This window comes from Colletotrichum phormii (genome assembly GCF_030913505.1).
Source record: "Colletotrichum phormii strain CBS 102054 chromosome Unknown BDP81scaffold_14, whole genome shotgun sequence".
NCBI lineage: Eukaryota > Fungi > Ascomycota > Sordariomycetes > Glomerellales > Glomerellaceae > Colletotrichum > Colletotrichum phormii.
In genome coordinates, this window is record NW_026851456.1 from 775,140 (window position 1) to 793,193 (window position 18,054).

Sequence of the window (18,054 nt, forward strand, 5' to 3'; positions counted from 1 at the left end):
GCTTATTTTGACAACATTCGGACTCAAGGTAGGCAAGAAGAACGAATGCTCTTGGTCTTGCAGCAACTAGCTGACTTCGTAGCGCAGAGGGGGGCATGTGATCATTTATGAAGGTCCACTTCCAGTGGAAGTGAAAGACTGATCACAGTCACAAGTAAATAGGTGGGATTCAACTGGATTCAACGACAGGATGAATCTTTTGGAGGTTGTAACTATCGCTCGAATTCCGATGGTCCGTTTATCTCAAGCGCAAGTCCCAGTAATGGTCATGCCGCCAGATCTCCAACGATCTCCAGTCATATCGGGCACTTCTGCTAATGCTCTCTCTCTTTCCACGCTCTGTAGAATACCTTAGGTCGCGGCATTAGCCTGTGCTCTTGCCATATCCATAACCGCCAATTGTATCGTCTCCAAACCGAGTACGTGCGTACGAAGTCAACCAAGGTACAACATCACTCTTTCCTCCTAGCCGGGTTTTCCTCTGTTTTCGTATCGTAGAATACCCTTTGGCATGCTTCTTGTTCGTGCTTCGTTACAGCAGGAGCGGTGACTACCTAGATTCGATGTCAGTAAATTTCATTTTGTTTTATCGTTTGAGGTTGGCAAGAAGGAGAGAAGAGGAAGGAGCGGCTATCTTACCATTCTAGATTTTTCTCCGCAAATGCCAGACGCTTGGTACAGGATTCGAAACGTAAAAATCGTGAAGTTCGACCAGGAGGTTTGAACGTTGCTTAATTGTTGTTACCGTTGACCGTACGGTTCGCGCGAGCCTGCTGACGGGCCATCTGGCGACGCATGGTGCGGTTCTGAGGGAGGCCAGTCGTCATGGCAGGCTCCTGCTGGTATCCGACACCAACGACATGGCCGTGGCGGTCGCGACGGGCACCGACGACGCGGTCAATGGCCTCCTGCGCCTCGCGGCGCTGGGCCTCGGCGCGCTCCTCGCGACCCATGAAGAACATTCTGACACGGCGGCGGATGAGGGGGATCCAGCCGCCTGCGGGACCGTACTCGCCGCGGAGGAGGCGGCCCGTCCAGACGCTGATGTCGAGGAATTCGTCGGTGAGGTGGTCGGTGTACCAGAGGCAGGGAATCCAGCAACAGCACATCGCGGAGATGAAGAGGCCCAGGGGAATGGAGAGAGCGACGGCTTTGGCGATGTTCAGCAGCCAGTTGCCCGAGGTGGAGAGAACCCAAGAGCGGAGGGCTTCAACTTCGGTGGTGGTAGGCATTGCTGCGGTTGCTAGGGAAGTTGTCGATGATTTAAGGAGGCCTGTTGAAGTTGAGATTGTAGTTGTTGTGGGTGTATTGATTGAGGGAAGGTAAGGGCCCTCGCCCAGCCAGAGGTTATACATCTTTCGAAAGGAGGGTGGTAGGCAGACGGGCAGCCGGTAATTCGAGCAATGAGAGACGGGAGGAACCTGAGGCTGAACTTTGAGTTCGTGAGTATCGTGGGTATCGTGAGCGCAAGGGCGGTGCCTGCCGACTGTGGTGTTTAGGGCTTCTGATGGGAAGTGCAGACGTTCAATGTATGTTTTGGAACCAAGGCCTTTGTCTAGAGATAGGTGTTAACTATGATCGGAGTGATAAGTTAGGATGACTGGCGCAATAACTAACAGCTTTTGATGAGAACAACACTGATTCTTTGAGCAAGCACAAGAGAAGCGGGATTTGATTGTTAGTGTTGGAGCGGAGGATTCGAGCAAATGGTATCGGCTTGTTGGAGCTAGCTGATGACCAGCACGCTGTCGATGGGCGATCTGTGTGTCTGTGGGTGTTGGTGATTATGAAAAGAACACGATCTGGGTGGAAGGAAAGGGAGGTTTGGTATTTTTTGGGTACTCAACCGTGAGAGTAGAATCTGTGTGTGATGGAAGATAGAATACTTTGGACGAAGAAGGAACCAAAGATGGAAGAAAGGGCAGGTAGGATACAAAGTGAAGAGGCAAGAACGACCATCGCCCCCCTAGCCTCTTGCTTCATTTCCTATCAGACCAGATCCTCCAGTCAATACACTATATATACGAGTGAAAATTGTAGATTAGTGCTCGCGATAGACAGACATCTATCAAGTCAGAGGACTTTGCTCCATTTCTTAAGATCATAAATGATGCCGATTCTCCTCCAGAAACACAGAGATAGCCTCCCACGCAACACCCCTCCGCATCCCCGTCTCATCATCCCATGATGAATGAACCCCAATGAGCGTCCCCGTCTTCCTGTCGACTAACGGTGCGCCGCTGTGCCCCCAGTACGTCCAGCATGAATGCATCAGCGCCCCGATATCCGAGTTATCCTGCGGGTCCTGACCCTCGGCACAACCCCTGAACGTGCCGGTGCTAAGGTGGAGGACGTCGTAGTCCGTCTTCGTTCCTGGTAGAGCGGCCTCGAAATCCTCACTGCCCGGGTGGCCGACGCAGATAAGTCGGGCTTTCAAGGCTGGTGGTGTGGAGGAGAGGGTTATGAAGGGGAATCCCCCTGAGGGTGGTGATGATGAAGGTCCTGAAGATGGAGGAGGCTGTTGGGCTGATATGATTCTCAGCAGGGCCAGGTCTCTTCTGCCGTCCCAGGCTAGAGCTTTGGCTTCGACTACTTGACCTGAAGCAAAGAGGAGCCAGTGGCTTTTGGAGTCATCAAAGTCGTCGATAGTCTCCGCGATGCAGTGGGAGCAGGTGAGCAGGATGCCGTTGGGTGAGATGCAGACCGCTGTGCCTGCTTCCTCCTGGGCAAAGACCAAGGTTGCCATGACTGATGATGCTAGATCTTTTCTTTTCATGTCTTCTGGGACATCAAGTGGTGTCTCTATCAACAGTTGGCGCTTCTTTAAGAGCAGCTGGATGCTTTTCTTCCCCAGGTCTTTGAGTTTGAGGCCGACGTGGAGGATTTCTGGAAGGATATGCAGGCCTTCCGCCATCATGCCTGTCGTATCGTGTTCAGGTTCTATGATAAAACAGTCCGGATCATTGTTTGTTATCTGAGATGGTCTTGAAGAGGCGGCCGCTGCGTTGTCCATCCTCGCTGTTTGTCTCGGTCTCCTGCGTGAGACTGCAGGCTTTTGAGGTACTTCCTCCATTATCACAACGCTGGGGAGGGGGTTCAGTAAGGATATGCACCAACTGTCAAAATCGCCAGAGTATGAATCTCTATAAGTTGATGCTTAAATACCGATCCTGGCGATAAAGCATCTGGGCTGCAGCATATAATTCGGAGGGCGGTGAGGCTGCTGCCTAATTTTGCCGGGATTAACTAACCTCAAAGTCACTTACGTCCGAGTGCGAAGTCCAAGTAGACATCAAGCATTACTTTTTGTATTAAAAATTGAGAGCATCGTTAGCATCTCATTGATAATTGACCTGCTTCTCTGTCCATTCGTGTACGAGATTCTTATAATCCTCTGGGCCGTATGGCTCAGATGCCTCGGCAATCATGCCATTCTTCCTGTACACCTTCAACCCCAGATCGCCCACCAGCTGGTCGATATACGGCACAGCATCAAAGACAAAGTCCGGGAACTTGTCTCCGTGCCCGGCGGGGTACCTCCATTTGCAAAATCTACTGTGAAGTGCAGCCTCGTACCGCAGCTTGTCCACCGTCCCAGCACTTGTCGTGGCCATGGTCACTGAGGGCATTTTGTCATGGAAGTAGGCATCAATCCAGAGTGATTGCACGTGGGAGATCATCGCCACGGTGAAATTCATCAACATGCCCGCGAAGGCAATGTCGCGGTGCGCCAGCAGCTTGGCCGACGGTGGTACCATGAAGCGATGAAGCACGTACGGCGTGAGGGGCGTATACGGGTTGACGGCCTCTTTCGTCGAGACACCTTCGTCCTCGACCAGCGGCTTCAGCTTCTCGTTCTGAATAGGCTGGTCCTTGAGACGCGGCCATTTTTCGAAAATCTCCTTGTCGATAGTCTCGATCATCTCGGCGGGTGGGAAACTCTCCGCAGAAGGCTTGTGTGGGAGACCGAGCTCCTTGTCGATGCCCTCAGGTAGGAACTTGATGGGCTGGAACTGCTTCCATCCGGTCGCGCAACACAGAGCGTCTGAATCCAGGGACGATCCATCGGAAAGGTGCACGGTGCCTGGCGACAGCTTTACGAGGTCAGCAATGTGCACCTTTACTGTTCCGTTGCGGATGAGATCGAAGAAGTCCGTCTCGTAGTTCAGAATAGAGAAGCTGGACGCTGTGAACATGGCCTCGCTCCACGGCTTCAGCTTCTTCAGCTCCGGGTCTGAGTCGAACTTGTTCAGGGTGATGACGTCATTGCCGAGGACGCTCCAGAAGTTATTGGTGATGCCGCGGCCGATTGCCGTGCCGTGGTAAAAGTTCCTCGTCTTGACGTATCCGTCGGCGTCGCCCCATGAACAGGGACTGAACCATGTGAGGGCTCGGGTGTGGACGAGCTTCTCGAGCCACTTCTTCAAGGGCGTGACGTAGGGGGGAGCCATCCATACTGGACCATGTCCGGATTCTATGCCATGTTAGCGCATTGGTTTAGTGATCATGAGGTGGTCATTTCGGGATACCTCTAATCACCCAATTCACCTTGATGCCCTCGATCGCGTAGGCATAGACAAGATCCCACGCTGATTTGGTACCGCCAAAGACCGTCACAGACTTGGCTGAGTCCAGGGTGTCTGCATGCTGAAGAAAGTCCTTGCCGTGGAATATGGGGGCTCCAAAGGTCTCTTGACCCTTGAAGTCGGGCAGGAAAGCTTCTGAAGTGAGGCCAGTAGCAACGACCAACTTCTCCGCGAGGACCTGCACCTCTCCGCCGTCCGTACCATCCACTACCGTCAGAATCCAGCCGCCGCCGTCTTGATGCTCTGCCGAGAGAAGCTTGTGCTGGAAGCGAATCTTGTCCAATATGCCAAAGGTCTTGGCGTACTTGGTCAGGTAGTCATGCAAGACTTGGCCGGGAATGTGATCTCCGGGCAAAATGCCGAAAGTCTCCGGGTCCATGGGGAAGTCGGGGTACTCGTAAGTTCCGAGCATGTTGTTGCTCTTCAGCCCCGGGTACAGGCGGTGCTCGGCCCATACTCCGCCGGCGCTCGAGGCTTGCTCAAAGAGTGCCAGTGAGTTTTGGGGATGGAGCTGGTGGTGAGTCTTGGCCGCCGCTAGGCCGAACCATCCTACAGCCACAGCTTCAGATTGTGACCTTCATTTAGCGGTTTGGCGGGATGTTACTTACCGGCTCCGATGACGACGAAGTCGAGAGTCTCCATTGAGTAGAGCAGCAGAGTTTCCGGGCCCCCGAGGTCGATGCTTCTGAGACAATTGGACGACTAGTCACCAGCGTGGAAGGGCCGAACACCAAAACTTGTTCGAGGCGTTTATTTCGAAGCGAAGATCCCACCGGTGCGGGAAAAGGGTTGGGCCTGCCTTCCTCTCTTCCAATTCGCGAATAATAAGCACTAGACCTTCTTTCAAGAACCCTGGCCTGCAGATGAAAATGGGAATATTGGGTCCTGCCTGCTGCATCTAATCTGGCGTTGGTTGGTGTTCTGGCATCTGCATCCTTCATGGAGTTGGGTACCATATCCGAATAAGGTACTCAACTTGAGTGTTGATTCGTCAATGGCAGGGAATTCTGCATGGCCCCCTGCTTCTTTCCATCGCCCACGGCATTCATCAATTCCTCAAGAAGTTGTCCATCAATTTGCCGGCCGGCAGCTTGCAGCGGAGCACCATTGTCCGAATATTAGCCTCCTCTTAGCTGACAAAATAGTGGCACAAGTAGAATTTCAAGACTCGAAGGATTCCGTATGAGGGGGCTTGACGGGCATTGTGCTCAGGCACAGTCAAGGATGCCCTGACATCCAAACACAACCGGACTCGTTCCCCGGATGACAAGTTACTGTTAGCACAAAGATAAAGACCCACTGAACTAGATGGGATGGCAGCAGGGCCGTTGACTCGTGGTAGACTCGTGGCGGAGGAAGACCTGTCACGTCTTTTACGCCGGTTGCGCGATACTGACAATTTGACAAGGAGGCTGTCGATTGCAGATTGAATTACTCCGTAAGTCGGGTTGAGAAATTTGTGTTCATGACCAGTATACAGGTAGACAAGATGCTCTTTGACCGTAAGATGGTGAAGTTCTGAAGTCAGAGCTCGTACCGAAACAATGTTTCTTCAGGACAGACCGGTGGCGGCACCGTCACGGTGGTACGTAGTTTGATAGTTCAACACAAGTTGAACCTATCAGACGGTAAAGCGCAACAAAGTCATCAATGTTCAGGACGCGACCAAGACCACTAAAGCCTTTCTGTCCGACTGTCGCTCTTCTATTGGAGATTCCTTCAACGCAGGTACCACTCGTCATTCTGAAGATATCCACAGTCGTTGACACGGCTCGCAAGGGTACTATCCCCGGCGCCGCGCTGGTTGACCCCATGGGCTGGCCCACGTCCATGTAACCCTCGTGAGTCAAGGCCGTGCCCCTGTTCCCCATAACGATTCTAGCCAACGACGGACTCACAATTCGACAGGCTTCGGAACTTCCGTAATATCAGATATGGTGTAAATGATCACTCTCCTTGGACACGAGGCTCACGTCAAGATTTCTGGCAAAACACCATGAAGATATCATCGGTTTTCAGGTCTAGAATAGGGAAGAAGCAATCAATTGAGGACTCAGAGATAAGTTAAAGTCTATTTCTTGGCCGGGGTTCGCGCAGGATAGCTCCAGTGCTGTTGGACAAACCTGGATTTGCTTTCGAGATGGTCGTGTTTGCCCTGCCATTACCCTGAGCTAATGATCTGCCGACATTGTACAGGTGCATCAGCACGGGGTTGGTCGTATTGGGCATCATTCTGGTGAAAGGGGCCGACGCTTTACCATATCTGTAGACTAGACTGTCGAAGAGCCGCATCTATGGCGGCCAGAAGTCTGCCAGCTTTCGATTAAATGCCATCGAGACAAGATATCCGTATCCGTAGAAGGGGATGCTTCCTCGGGCAAGTGGGACTGACAACCGCCGTTAGTGTTTTTGGTGCTTCTCCTGAACATGGCAGCAAGCCCATTTCGGCAACTTATCATTATGTGGAATAGCCCATATGCTGTCTCAGCCTCTCGGCTTGACAGCTAATTGCCTATGTACTCCTTACAAAAATGTATCCGTACGAAGTACTTCGTGCAGCAGAAGCAGGCAATTGATCGTTGGCAAAAGTCCCATTGAACTGGCCGGGGAATCCAAGTCGCTGGCCCGGGCTTCTTATCGTCCGAACTTCTCACGCTTCTTCGTCTCAATCATCGCCATCATCATCATCACCGGTTCCGTCAGCCGTGTGTTACCAAACCACCACTAGCTATCCGTACGTACGGATATTTTTGGGTTTGCTAGGGCATGTGGTTTATGTTTCAGAGGGGAACGGATATGCACGTAAGCGCACCCTTTCCCAGCACTTCCCACGAGCCGCCCATGCCGCTTGTGTCCAAGTCCAAGTCTCCGCGGTGACGGGGGAATGCGACATAAGCATCGACGTACGTACGTCTCTTGTACGATTCTGGGACCCCGGCCGCTTGCCCTTGCAAGGTTCGTTCTGCAGCGGCTGAGATCTGCAAAGCTGAAAAGCAGGGCCCCTCGACGACCTAATCCCCAAGAGTCTTATCTGGGTTTCACTGCTATTATACCTTGCCTATTCTACTCCACCACCGTATCCTGCTAGCATTACTCTTCAAGACGGGCTTTTCCCCTTCTCCTTCACACTATGCGATTCGACCCGTCGTCTTCCTGCATCACGCGGGGTACTCAGTTGACATGATCTCGGCAACATGTCTGAATTCTCGACAGAAGCTTTCGCGCTTCTTGGCGTGGCCATCGCCGTCATCTTCTTGAGGACTTATGCCCGCATCAGCGCTGTTGGCTTCAAGCGTCTGCAGGCAGATGACTACCTCATGATACTTATCATCGTCAGTCTCTCGACAGCTGGTAAATGGTGTTGGGATTGAGGCACTAATGGGAATGCATAGTTCACGTACTCGGCCGAAACTACTTTAGCGTACAGCGTCGGAGCGCATTGGAAGGGACTCGCCAACAATAGCATGACGGACGAGGAGCGGAAGAATCTGGACCCAAACAGAGAAGAATATTCGACAAGGTAGGGCGATGGTCGGTGTATCGTTTTGAGGGATTGGTCTAACATGACACTCGCAGGGTCAACGGATCGAAGACACAAATAGCGGGGTGGATTACTTACAGCTGCCTCGTCCTCTGGCCTGCAAAAGCTGCGATGTGCACTTTCTACGTGCGCCTTACAGTAAGCAGTGCTTGGAAGAGACCATAAGTCACAACTCAAGCTGACGCATGAATTAGGAGGGCTTGCATAACTTTCGCAAACAAATTATCACGGGTTTCGTTCTGATCGCGATGACATGGCTGGCAGTGTTCTTCTCTATCATCTTCAGCTGCTTCCCGATGCGCAAAAACTGGCAAATCTATCCAGACCCGGGCAGTAAGTACCGTACAACTCTTTTCAACGCCCACGACTAAAGGTTAGCCAGAATTTTGCCAGCCGGCTATCTCAAAGGTTAACATCATCGTCACCGTCTGTCTCAATGTCATCACGGATTTCTACCTGCTAAGCATACCGATACCAATGCTGTGGAGCGCCAGGCTACCCCTGAGACAGAAACTCGGCCTCATCGTCCTGTTCTCCGGAAGTATCTTCGTAACCATGGCCGGCATCCTCCGCTGCGTGCTCATCATCACGGTAAGCCAGCACCTCATGAGGATTCTTCAAGGCTCCGATCGCTGACCTATGCGCATGGTAGAACCCTGTTACAGGCGCGCAGCAAGCAGGTTCCTGGGCCGTCCGCGAGACCTTTGTCGCAATCGTCACCACCAATATCCCGATGATCTTCCCCCTACTCCGTCGCTGGCTTACACCCATCTTCGGATCCATCTCGAGTACCCTATCACGAGGCGGCACCAACAACAAATACGATAACCCCAAGCGATCCGACCTACCGGCGCCCGGGAGCATCATGCTTGGAAGTGTGACAGAAGGAAGCAGTAACAAGAAGAAGAATCGTCCGCCGTATACGCAATATCCGATTACAGAAATCACCAGGTCCGGGAGCGAGGAACATCTAAACAAGTCACCGCCTTTGCCGGGAGGCATCAGCAAGAATGTGGAGATACACATCAAGGAGTCGAAAAAGGCCAGTGAGAGAGATACATCGAGCACAGACAGCAATATCGAGGTCCGAGACGCTTATTTTACGGTTGAGGTGAATGGAGTTGAGAGACCAAAAGCGACGAGGAGCAAGAGCTATCGAGAGAGCATGAGATCTACGTTCTCGGTGGGTGGTCATAGAAAAGGCGACAGCATTGTATAACATGCCATAATATTGAAATATTTCACAAGAATACTGCGGCACTCACTCTTGGAATGCTTGGGGATGCTGATGGCGTCTGTGACCGTTTTATCGTAGGTGAATTACCCCAGGGTCGACTAGGTACGAACAACTGTTGCTTCGCAGTGCGTTGTTCACGATCAAGAACGCCACAGTGAAGCATTCACTACAGGTCAATACGCCAACGAAAACAGATTCAGCAAGGGACTTCCATCTATACTATTTGATCCGGTCTGACTATTGACTCTTCTCTTCGAACGTTACTAAAATACTGCTTCACTCCCCCCTCTAACGTCATCCTCCTTTTATACAATCAAGCCAAGATCCTCCCACTCTTGAACCACTATGCTCCACAATCTATAGTGACTAAGTGTGAAATAGCATATCTGCTGTTCCTCCAACATCTCAGAAAACGTAGTGGTTCTCGCGGCAAAACGCACAAAACCTCCCACCGTCAACCAGCACCACTCCACCATTTCGATCCAAAAGGTTCCTACAGAAACACTCTCCGCAACGACACCGCTGAGGCTGCCACGTAGAATCATCAACGCGCAACCGCAACGCTTGCAAAGCCGGATCAGCGAGAGCCCTAGCCTGAAGGTGCGGGTTACCCGCCTGGCGACTGAGGCGGAACGGCAATGCGGTCAGATGGGCGGGTACGGAGGGCGGATGCGGCGATGGAGATGGGGCACGCTGGCGGCGCCGGGGAGGTGTTGGGGGCCGAGCTATTGCGCTGCGGTCGTTTATGTCCTCTGAAGCTGGGGATAGGGATGGGGAGGTGAGAGGGGATGATCCGGGTGTTGAGCGGACGTAGTCGGGGGCTCGGTTCCGATGCCGTCGGCCGTGATATAGTTCTGCTATGGAGTCGTCGTCGCTGAAGGAAGGGGATCGTGAGGTGAAAGTTTCGGATGCGGGAGTTGGTGGAGACGTCCAGGACGAGTCACTTGCCCACTGGGGGTCCGGGACGATCCGAGGGAAGCGTTCGTCGTTCTCGATGCTGGGAAGAATATCGAATGGTGTGTCCATTTCTTCTTCTCTTTCGCGGCGAAGTGCAGCCCTTCGAACGTCTCTCCATGGAGAGGGTAGATAGTGGGCTGGGAGACGGGTAGCTTGTGTGGTTTCCCAGTACGAGGGGCCGGGAGGCCAGTGAGTGTATGACTGCGTCGCGTTAGGACTATGGTCGTCACCGTTGTTGTCTCTGTCGTATCTTGGCGCTGCGTAGCCCAGGTAGTCACGTTGAGGATCTTCGAACGTGTGCCGTTCCTCATAGTGAGAGTTTTGAGGATTAGGCATGTTGCCAAAGAAGGATGAGCTGTGCGATGGAGGGTATGAGTTGCGGGCAGGAGACGAGAGCTGAGGGTGGCGGTTGCGGCGGTGAGCATACATCTTCGCTCGTTCTGAGGGTTGATTTGATGAAGTTGAATAGAGGGTTAGGCTTCGTTGAAGTATCCAGGAATTTGGTCAGAATCGTGTTGCTGCATTGTGGGAGGGCTGGATATTGGAGTAGGTAGATACCTGAATCTTATATATCAGGATGTCTGAGGAGAGCCATGACCGTGATTCACAGCTAAGGAGGACTCCCATGAATCAATGAGATTTTATAGTCACGTTCGTGGTGATTAGCAGACTTTGCCAGCAATTTGATGGATTGTTTCGGCCAGGGGCTCCGAAGTTGGTTTGCTGGTGTCACATAAGCCTGAGACTGCCTTGGTTTGCCATCGCATCAAGTTGTTGGTGCGCTGTTAAAGACCCAGGTTTGGAGAGTGTTTGCAACTCATAGCTAGTCATTTCCGATACTGTTATGAAGAGAGGCTCGGCGACTGCCGCCGACTCATATGTCATTGGAAGCTTCGAATCATCAGACGTATACCGAATACTGATGAAGATTGGAGCTTGCAACTCGAGAGGTAGTCTTCAAGCTACGTTGGATCGAAATATGACAAACAGGCCAGATCTTAGCAATATCAAGACAAATCTTCGCAAAAGTCCAGATTCGTCTTGAGCCTTTGGGCATCTGGCTCTTTGCAGATCACCCCATTGGTAGCGCAAATTCCCCCCCCCCCCCCAAAAAAAAAAGGAAGCTGCTTACAATAATGAGCCCTCTCCCGCCAAACAGACTCGAGCCGCTCTAGCCAATACTGCCACCAGCCCTACGAGCTCCGTGTCGATTGGAAACACTAGTGTTCCAAAGAAAGCCCCAACTCCTGTATCCAAGTTACTCACATTCTGAGCCCGTCATACGCAGAAAGTCCTATTTAAGCCGGATATTAGAGCCACACAGAGGTCTTCCTGGCGAGGCAAGCCGATATGGTAACCGCATCGGCCAGCAAGAGAAGAGCGCAGAACAATCTGGCCCGCAGGTGTGGTACTCGAGACAGAAGCACGAAACGCCGTGTGAGCACAACAAGCCTTGAGTATAGCGCAGAGCCTTCAACACAACAGAACAGCATAAGATATTGGCTCTTTCCCTTCCTTTCTAGCGTATATTAGCATTGGAATAAAACCTGGAAGAAGCGAGGGAAGATTTGACGCTCCTCGACTCGGTATCCAGCGTCCGTGGCCCTGGCCGACCCGACGAGGAGGGGACACCTGGCCCCGCTACAGTGGCTCTTTGTCCGACAGGAAGAATTGCGACACCTGGGACAAACCCACGGCAGCTCACTGGGCGACGCAGTGGAATGGAAAGACCGACGACCTGGTAACGCGGTCGCCTACGATGTCATATCGCTCGCATAACTTCTCCCTCGCCAAATTTCAAAGCCTTTATACCACCGCCATCGATAACGCCGCCAACGCCCTTCTCACCGCCATAATGCGATCCTATGCTCAGTACTTGACCAATTGCGCAAATGCTCATTCTCCGCTATCAGAGAGACCGTGGTGGCAATGATCGAACTCACGGGAGGGACTCGCTCCAATTTCCGTATGGCAGATCAAATAATGGCTAGACTGACTATTCAAGCCGTCAAACCAGTCACGGATGAAGTTTGACCAAACGCGAGCCGAGAGAAGAAACATATTAAAGCTTTGTGATCTTTATTCTTACTAAGTACGTCTTCGTGAGTTCGGCAGGCGCTGTAATCTATGATCAGGCTTATGAAACGAGAGGCGTATTAATAGAAGGAGAAAATGACAAGACTCAACTTCAAACGTCTTTTCTAATTGAGATATGGAGCTATGAGCAGCTCATTTCCGGCTCCGGCAGTGCAGTGGTGGGCGCCACAACATCCGGTTCTCCTACACAGCATCGACCGTATCGCCATTAGCTCCACGCTGGTGGTTGTCAACCATCACCTCCAATTTTCGCTTACTGTTTGATAGAGCAGATGATGCACCCATGAATCATAGAGAGAATAGGTTCTCATGCACGTAGCGAACTTGGCAGGAAGAGCCACGACAATGAGATCCAACATCATTGTACCTATATAAAAGGCTCGATTACATTGAGTTGGAGATCTAAACCTGGGAGCACAGCCCAATTCGATTGATGCGGCGAAGATTGTCATGCAGGGCATCCTTCTTTGTAGGACCAACCTCCCATGCCACGCTTAGAAAGAGCAAGACATGAGGCAGACAGACCTACAAAGGACGCACACCATGGACTGGTTCTCATTGTCGTTCGTTCGTGACGTATTCGTCACAATAACATTTCACGACAACCAAAAGTACTCAAACCCAAAGAACTTGCCCCTAAGCTAGTATACTGTCCGACTGCCTAAACAGCTGCGCTTCCAAAACCGAATGGCCCCAACGGTGCCCCAAAGGACCCTGACGAAGCTGCTGCCAAGGAGGAGCGAGATCCTGAAGAGTTTGCGCGGGACAACAATTCTTTGCCAGCACCTAACCTCACCACGAAACCACGGATTTAAATACCGTACTGAAAGCTCCCCTCCCCCACCCCCACCACGGAGCGTCCGTCTCGGGCCCCACCAAACCCGCCACCTCCGACTGCGCCTCGCCCCACTCCACTTCGGCAGACGACCACGGCCTCCCGAGACGAGGGAGTTTTCGGCCCTCACTCCGGTGATATGACGTCAGCGCTTGCGCCTCGGATTTCAAATGTCGGATTGGGTTCATCGCTGCCTCGTCACATTATCGCGTAGTTTCCTGGTCTGATATTTCGGCTGATCTGACATTGAGGCCCTGGCACCTGAATACTGGCCGAACGTCTGGAAGGCTGATGTCAATTGAGCGATTGGTCGTCTCTCGAGCATCTTTCACTTCTTGTGGACATACGATGTTTAATAAGAGATGAAATTGAAATCTACAGAAAGGCCTTATTCATTCCCTTCAAGTATGTGCATAGAATAGGCAATACAATTACCACAAAACTCGGCCGTTCAGTGAGACATCTCTTTTGCTCGGTTCCATCCGAGCATGTCAAAACCCATGCAGGTATCGCTGTCATGATGCATATAACCAACCCAATGCAAATGCTACGCTTCTTCACAGTCTATGCCCATACTCACCATCCTCTCTCTCTACTTTCGTCCTCTCGGCACCGTGCTCTCTGCAAATCGGATGCCTCTCCTCGGCGGGACTCTCTCTCCACCTTCGTCGTCCGAATCATCATCCTGATTCGAGCCGAGCGCAGCCTCCCTACGGCGTCTCTCGGCAGGCGTCTCCCCGCTGTCTAAATCCTCGTCGCTCTGGTTCGACAGAACCGCCAGCCTGCGCTTCTTTTCAGCAGCCGTCTCCTCATCACCCTCGGCATCTGCCTGCTGGGCGGGCGCCGGTGGCAAGGCTGGTGCTGTGTTCACCCGCTGAGGCGTGAACGAGCCGGAGCGTTTCTCATTAGAATCGCTTCCAATCTTGATGGTCGGGATGTTTGCATATCTGTCAGCTGGCGAGGGGATGTCTCCCTTTGCGATTGACTTTACGCGCTGGGAAGCAGTGGACTGGTCCACAACTTGTCGCCGAGTCTTGTCATCAAGCTGCTGCACTTCACGAATGAAGTCTTCCTTTGTCATGCGCTGACCGACTCCACCAATCGTAAATCTGATGTGTCGGTCATCCTCATTTTGACCTTCAGCAGCGTTCTTTGCGTCACCAGCGCCTCCGCCCAGGTATTTCTGCCATCCTGACTTAGCAGGTGTCTTTGCAGCGCCCTCGGCGCTCGACTCTCCGTTGTTTGGGGTTTCAACCGCAGGTTTCTCTGATGCCTTCAGAAGACCTCCCATGCCAAGATACTTAAGACTTTGCTGAGTGAGGCCTGTGCCGGGTTCCTTGGGAGCCTTTGACGACGGCAGCTCATAAGTCTTGATAACTTCACCATCCTCATCTTCAACAATGATCTGTCCACTTGTTAGTATCTTTTCTCGTCCATTGTCAATCTCGGGAAGCTTACGGTATTGCCGAACTGGAAGGCTCGAGCTGGTTCATGCCGTCTGTCGGACTTGCTCTTCTCCTTGCGCTTCTCCACTTCGGACGTGTACACGTCTCCGACTTTCCGCTTGAACGAGTCTAGGGTCCAGTTGAACTTTTCGCCTTGTTTTGAATGGGCAGCCGCAATAGCCGACATGTCGGTTTCGACTGGTACCCGGTGATGAGCTCCAGCCTCCGCAACCGCCTCTGCTCTACTTTGCGAGTGTTCAACAGTCAACACATCACCGTCCTCGTTCTCGACCACCAAGTTGTCTCCTTCCTCGTAGATCGAGATCTTGGGTGGCGTCTCAGTCCGGCTGGATCCCTCATCGGGGGATGGTGTGAATTCGTCATCGTACTTCTCCGGGTCCCTCGCGCGGCCTCTTTCAGAATCGCGTCTAGGGGTCGTAGTGCCTTCGGCGTCGGGTGGTTGGGGATCCTTCTCGTTGAGGAGCGGCTCGCGTTTAGTGGGGAAGATGGCAGACTGCGAAACAGGTCCGCCGGGTCCGATACCATCGTCCCACTTGTTCTTCTTGCTGCTGCGTTTCCGTGAAGTTGATCGTGCGCGAGATTTCGTGCCGTCTTCGTCTTTCTGACGCCGCAAGAAAGCGCCAGGGAAGCCCACTGGAGGCAGAGTACCGGGTGGGAACTCGGGCATCTTGAGTTCCTCTCCTTCGGTGTCGGACATGGTTCGGGCTTGCGATCGAGACTGCGACGAGATTCTCGGCAGACGGTTCATCCATGTAGGACCGTCTTCGGGGGCGGTGGTGTAGGACATGGTGATTGTCAAGGTGTTGATGCGCTTGCCGAGTGTGAAGACGGCGACGGATGAGCCGTGCACGATGATGGACGAGATGACCAGGAATGTGACGATGGGCCAAATGACCGCAACGAGTGTTCTGTGTTCAATATCCTTCGGCGGAATATCGGAGAGCGGTACTGGCGTCTCCCATTGCAACTCAGCGCGAGCTAGGATGGCGACGAAAATGGCACCAACACCAATTGGGCCAAAATGGCCAGCGAAAACTGCCTCACGCCAAGTTTTGATATCCGGTATGAATGGCTTCAAGATAAGCATGGCGGGAATGCGACGGAACAAGATGACAAAAATAGCAATGACAACCAAGCGCCAGGGGGTGATACCCTCAGCGACGTTGTTGTACTGCTCCCAGGGAATGATGGTTCCCAGAAAAACAAAGTATGCCAAGTTGATCAATAAATCGATAACGTTGGATACGTGGGATTCTTCCGTCCTTGAAGAGAACCAACCGTCGTTTGAGAAACCTACACCGGCAGCGAAGCCGACTAGTAGATCGTCCATACCGAGCAGACTACCAGCACCAGCACAGAACAGAGCGAGCACGAAGTAGAAGACCAGGAAACTCTCCCGATCAATCAGATCGTGCTCCTCTGCGTATTTGATGCCGTGGCGTGCGATGTAGCCGACGAGGAAGCCGAAAATGGCGCCAAAGATGCACTCATAGAGAATCGTATAGACAATCCAGTGATATGTCGTTTTCCGGGCATCCATGTGCTCCTGAATCAGGTAGATTCCGAGGTAGACGAAAGGGAAGGCCATGCCGTCGTTGCAACCTGACTCTGCCGACAAAAGATCTCGCAAATGCTTGGGAACTCGCTTGGCGAACTTGCCCTTACCGACAACGGAAGAAGCCAAGACGGGATCGGTAGCGGTGACACAAGCGGCAATGACCAAGCTCTCAAGCCAAGACAATGGGTCAATAAGCCACCAGATGAAGAGACTCACAATGAGCCAGCCAAACATCATGACGGGGATCAGGAGAAGAGTAACGGATCTCCAATGCTTCTCCATGTAAAACTTTGGCAATTCGACACCGACGGCGAAACATTGGACGACGAGAACAATGCGGGAGAATTCGATGGTAACCAAGTCGACGTTGCCCCAAGTTTTCGGATTGATCAGATTGGCGGCGTGGGGGCCGAAGATGATACCGCAGATGGTGGCAACGGTAGCTTCACCAATGTACATCTTCTCCTTGATGATGGAGGAGCACAGCATGAAAAGTGTGGTGAAGCCGCCCAAGATGATGTACACCAAGTGCGGCTTCGTGATTGAGAGGTGATCCCACGCCATGGTGGCGGGATTGGGAGGGTATCTCTATGTGTTGTGGTTATTCGGTTGGTGTTGATCGAATAGTGGGATTCGTCGCAAGCCGTATTAGTTGGGGGTCGCTCAACCGCCGGCAGCAATAGGAATGTTAGCTGGGCCTGGCGAAGGGCGCGAAACTCCCCAGTCGATGGATTGCGTCCCGAGAGCGAGGATGGCTCGATGCATTCGAGGGAAAAGTCGGCGTGCCAAAAGGCAGTTGGGCCTAAGGATGGGATCGGGTGGTGTCGGTTCGAGTCGAGGAAAGTGAGAGAAGCGGATACGAAGCCCAGGAGCTATGAGGTCACTAAGCGGGTGTTGCCTCTTCGTGCGCGCTCGTTGACTTGTGCGCCTCGTTCGGAACTGCGACTTCTGGGTTTGAAGATGTCGCGACAATGGGCGTCCTGGGAACAATGTCGATAAAGTCTCGGGTCAGTTTCGGTAGACCTCGAGGGTTTACATGAACAAAAAGAGGGACAGAAACTAGAAAAAGCTTCGGGGTTCATGGAACCTAAGTATGTCGCAGGGAAAAGACAGCCAAGATGTTGGCGTACTGATAGCAGAGGATGATCCATGCAAGAAAAAAAGCCAGGCCCCGCTTAGCGCCAGATGGTGGGGGGTACCACTGGGGCGTGGGCCTGGCAAGCCTGGGGGCAAGACAAGCTGCAAGTGGGAGCCCAGAGAAAGAACCATTTTCTGCTCTTTTCTCCGGGCTGTCTTCCCAGTGGTTCCTGCTGTCCGCCGTCGGTGGGAGGCGCATGGCGGCATGGCTTGGGGGGTTGCTTACGTGGGTGCCTTGTACCTCGGAAGTACCGATAGTCGTCGTAAGGAAGGTTCTTTACGGCTTGTTGATAGGTAACCTTGCCAATTCAGGCCCATCACTCGAACGGTACCGGTGCCGTCTTCCGGCTGTATTTTCTGCCCGCACTTGACTTGCTACACCTACAAAGTTCGAATACATCCAGCAGCAGCGTAGGGGAATGCGAATCCGCGGAATAAGGTTGCCTCAGTGGCTCTACCGACATCTCGCCTCAAATTTGGGTTCGTCTGGCAGGGTTGGTCAGGTTGCTTAGGTTCTTGATGTCTGCTCATCTACACTAGACGCCCTGCGGATGAACCATGCCTGATTCCGTCCTAGTCTTGTCCCAGCTTTCCAAGTAGCACGTACACGCCCTCGGATGCGATGCGATACGAGAGGGAC

The 18,054-nt window shown here is 52.6% G+C and overlaps 6 protein-coding genes across 6 annotated transcripts; 1 reads left to right on the forward strand and 5 right to left on the reverse strand.

The window, feature by feature from the left end:
• Positions 1 to 731: 731 nt before the first annotated feature.
• On the reverse strand, positions 732 to 1,232 carry BDP81DRAFT_396037 (uncharacterized protein; the record flags this gene model as incomplete). The annotated part of the gene is made up of 1 exon (XM_060588137.1): positions 732 to 1,232. One exon carries the CDS (start codon positions 1,230 to 1,232, stop codon positions 732 to 734), a length of 501 nt encoding a protein of 166 aa, XP_060443389.1.
• A 575-nt stretch (positions 1,233 to 1,807) lies between these two features.
• Positions 1,808 to 3,126, reverse strand: BDP81DRAFT_432002 (trypsin-like cysteine/serine peptidase domain-containing protein). The gene has a single exon (XM_060590729.1). The coding sequence runs from the start codon at positions 3,071 to 3,073 to the stop codon at positions 2,102 to 2,104; it is 972 nt and encodes a 323-aa protein (XP_060443390.1). The 5' UTR covers positions 3,074 to 3,126; the 3' UTR covers positions 1,808 to 2,101.
• Positions 3,127 to 3,338: 212 nt separating this feature from the next.
• BDP81DRAFT_451284 (uncharacterized protein) lies at positions 3,339 to 5,228 on the reverse strand (the record flags this gene model as incomplete). The annotated part of the gene is made up of 3 exons (XM_060592609.1): positions 3,339 to 4,474; positions 4,530 to 5,135; positions 5,195 to 5,228. The coding sequence occupies 3 exons, from the start codon at positions 5,226 to 5,228 to the stop codon at positions 3,339 to 3,341; spliced, it is 1,776 nt and encodes a 591-aa protein (XP_060443391.1).
• Positions 5,229 to 7,677: 2,449 nt separating this feature from the next.
• On the forward strand, positions 7,678 to 9,386 carry BDP81DRAFT_432007 (uncharacterized protein). The gene is made up of 6 exons (XM_060590730.1): positions 7,678 to 7,918; positions 7,979 to 8,106; positions 8,163 to 8,265; positions 8,322 to 8,460; positions 8,510 to 8,718; positions 8,780 to 9,386. The coding sequence occupies exons 1-6, from the start codon at positions 7,781 to 7,783 to the stop codon at positions 9,344 to 9,346; spliced, it is 1,284 nt and encodes a 427-aa protein (XP_060443392.1). The 5' UTR covers positions 7,678 to 7,780; the 3' UTR covers positions 9,347 to 9,386.
• Positions 9,387 to 9,759: 373 nt separating this feature from the next.
• BDP81DRAFT_492955 (uncharacterized protein) lies at positions 9,760 to 10,817 on the reverse strand. The gene has a single exon (XM_060595341.1). The coding sequence runs from the start codon at positions 10,748 to 10,750 to the stop codon at positions 9,770 to 9,772; it is 981 nt and encodes a 326-aa protein (XP_060443393.1). The 5' UTR covers positions 10,751 to 10,817; the 3' UTR covers positions 9,760 to 9,769.
• A 3,028-nt stretch (positions 10,818 to 13,845) lies between these two features.
• On the reverse strand, positions 13,846 to 16,841 carry BDP81DRAFT_396042 (sodium/hydrogen antiporter; the record flags this gene model as incomplete). The annotated part of the gene is made up of 2 exons (XM_060588138.1): positions 13,846 to 14,658; positions 14,712 to 16,841. 2 exons carry the CDS (start codon positions 16,839 to 16,841, stop codon positions 13,846 to 13,848), a joined length of 2,943 nt encoding a protein of 980 aa, XP_060443394.1.
• Positions 16,842 to 18,054: the final 1,213 nt, after the last annotated feature.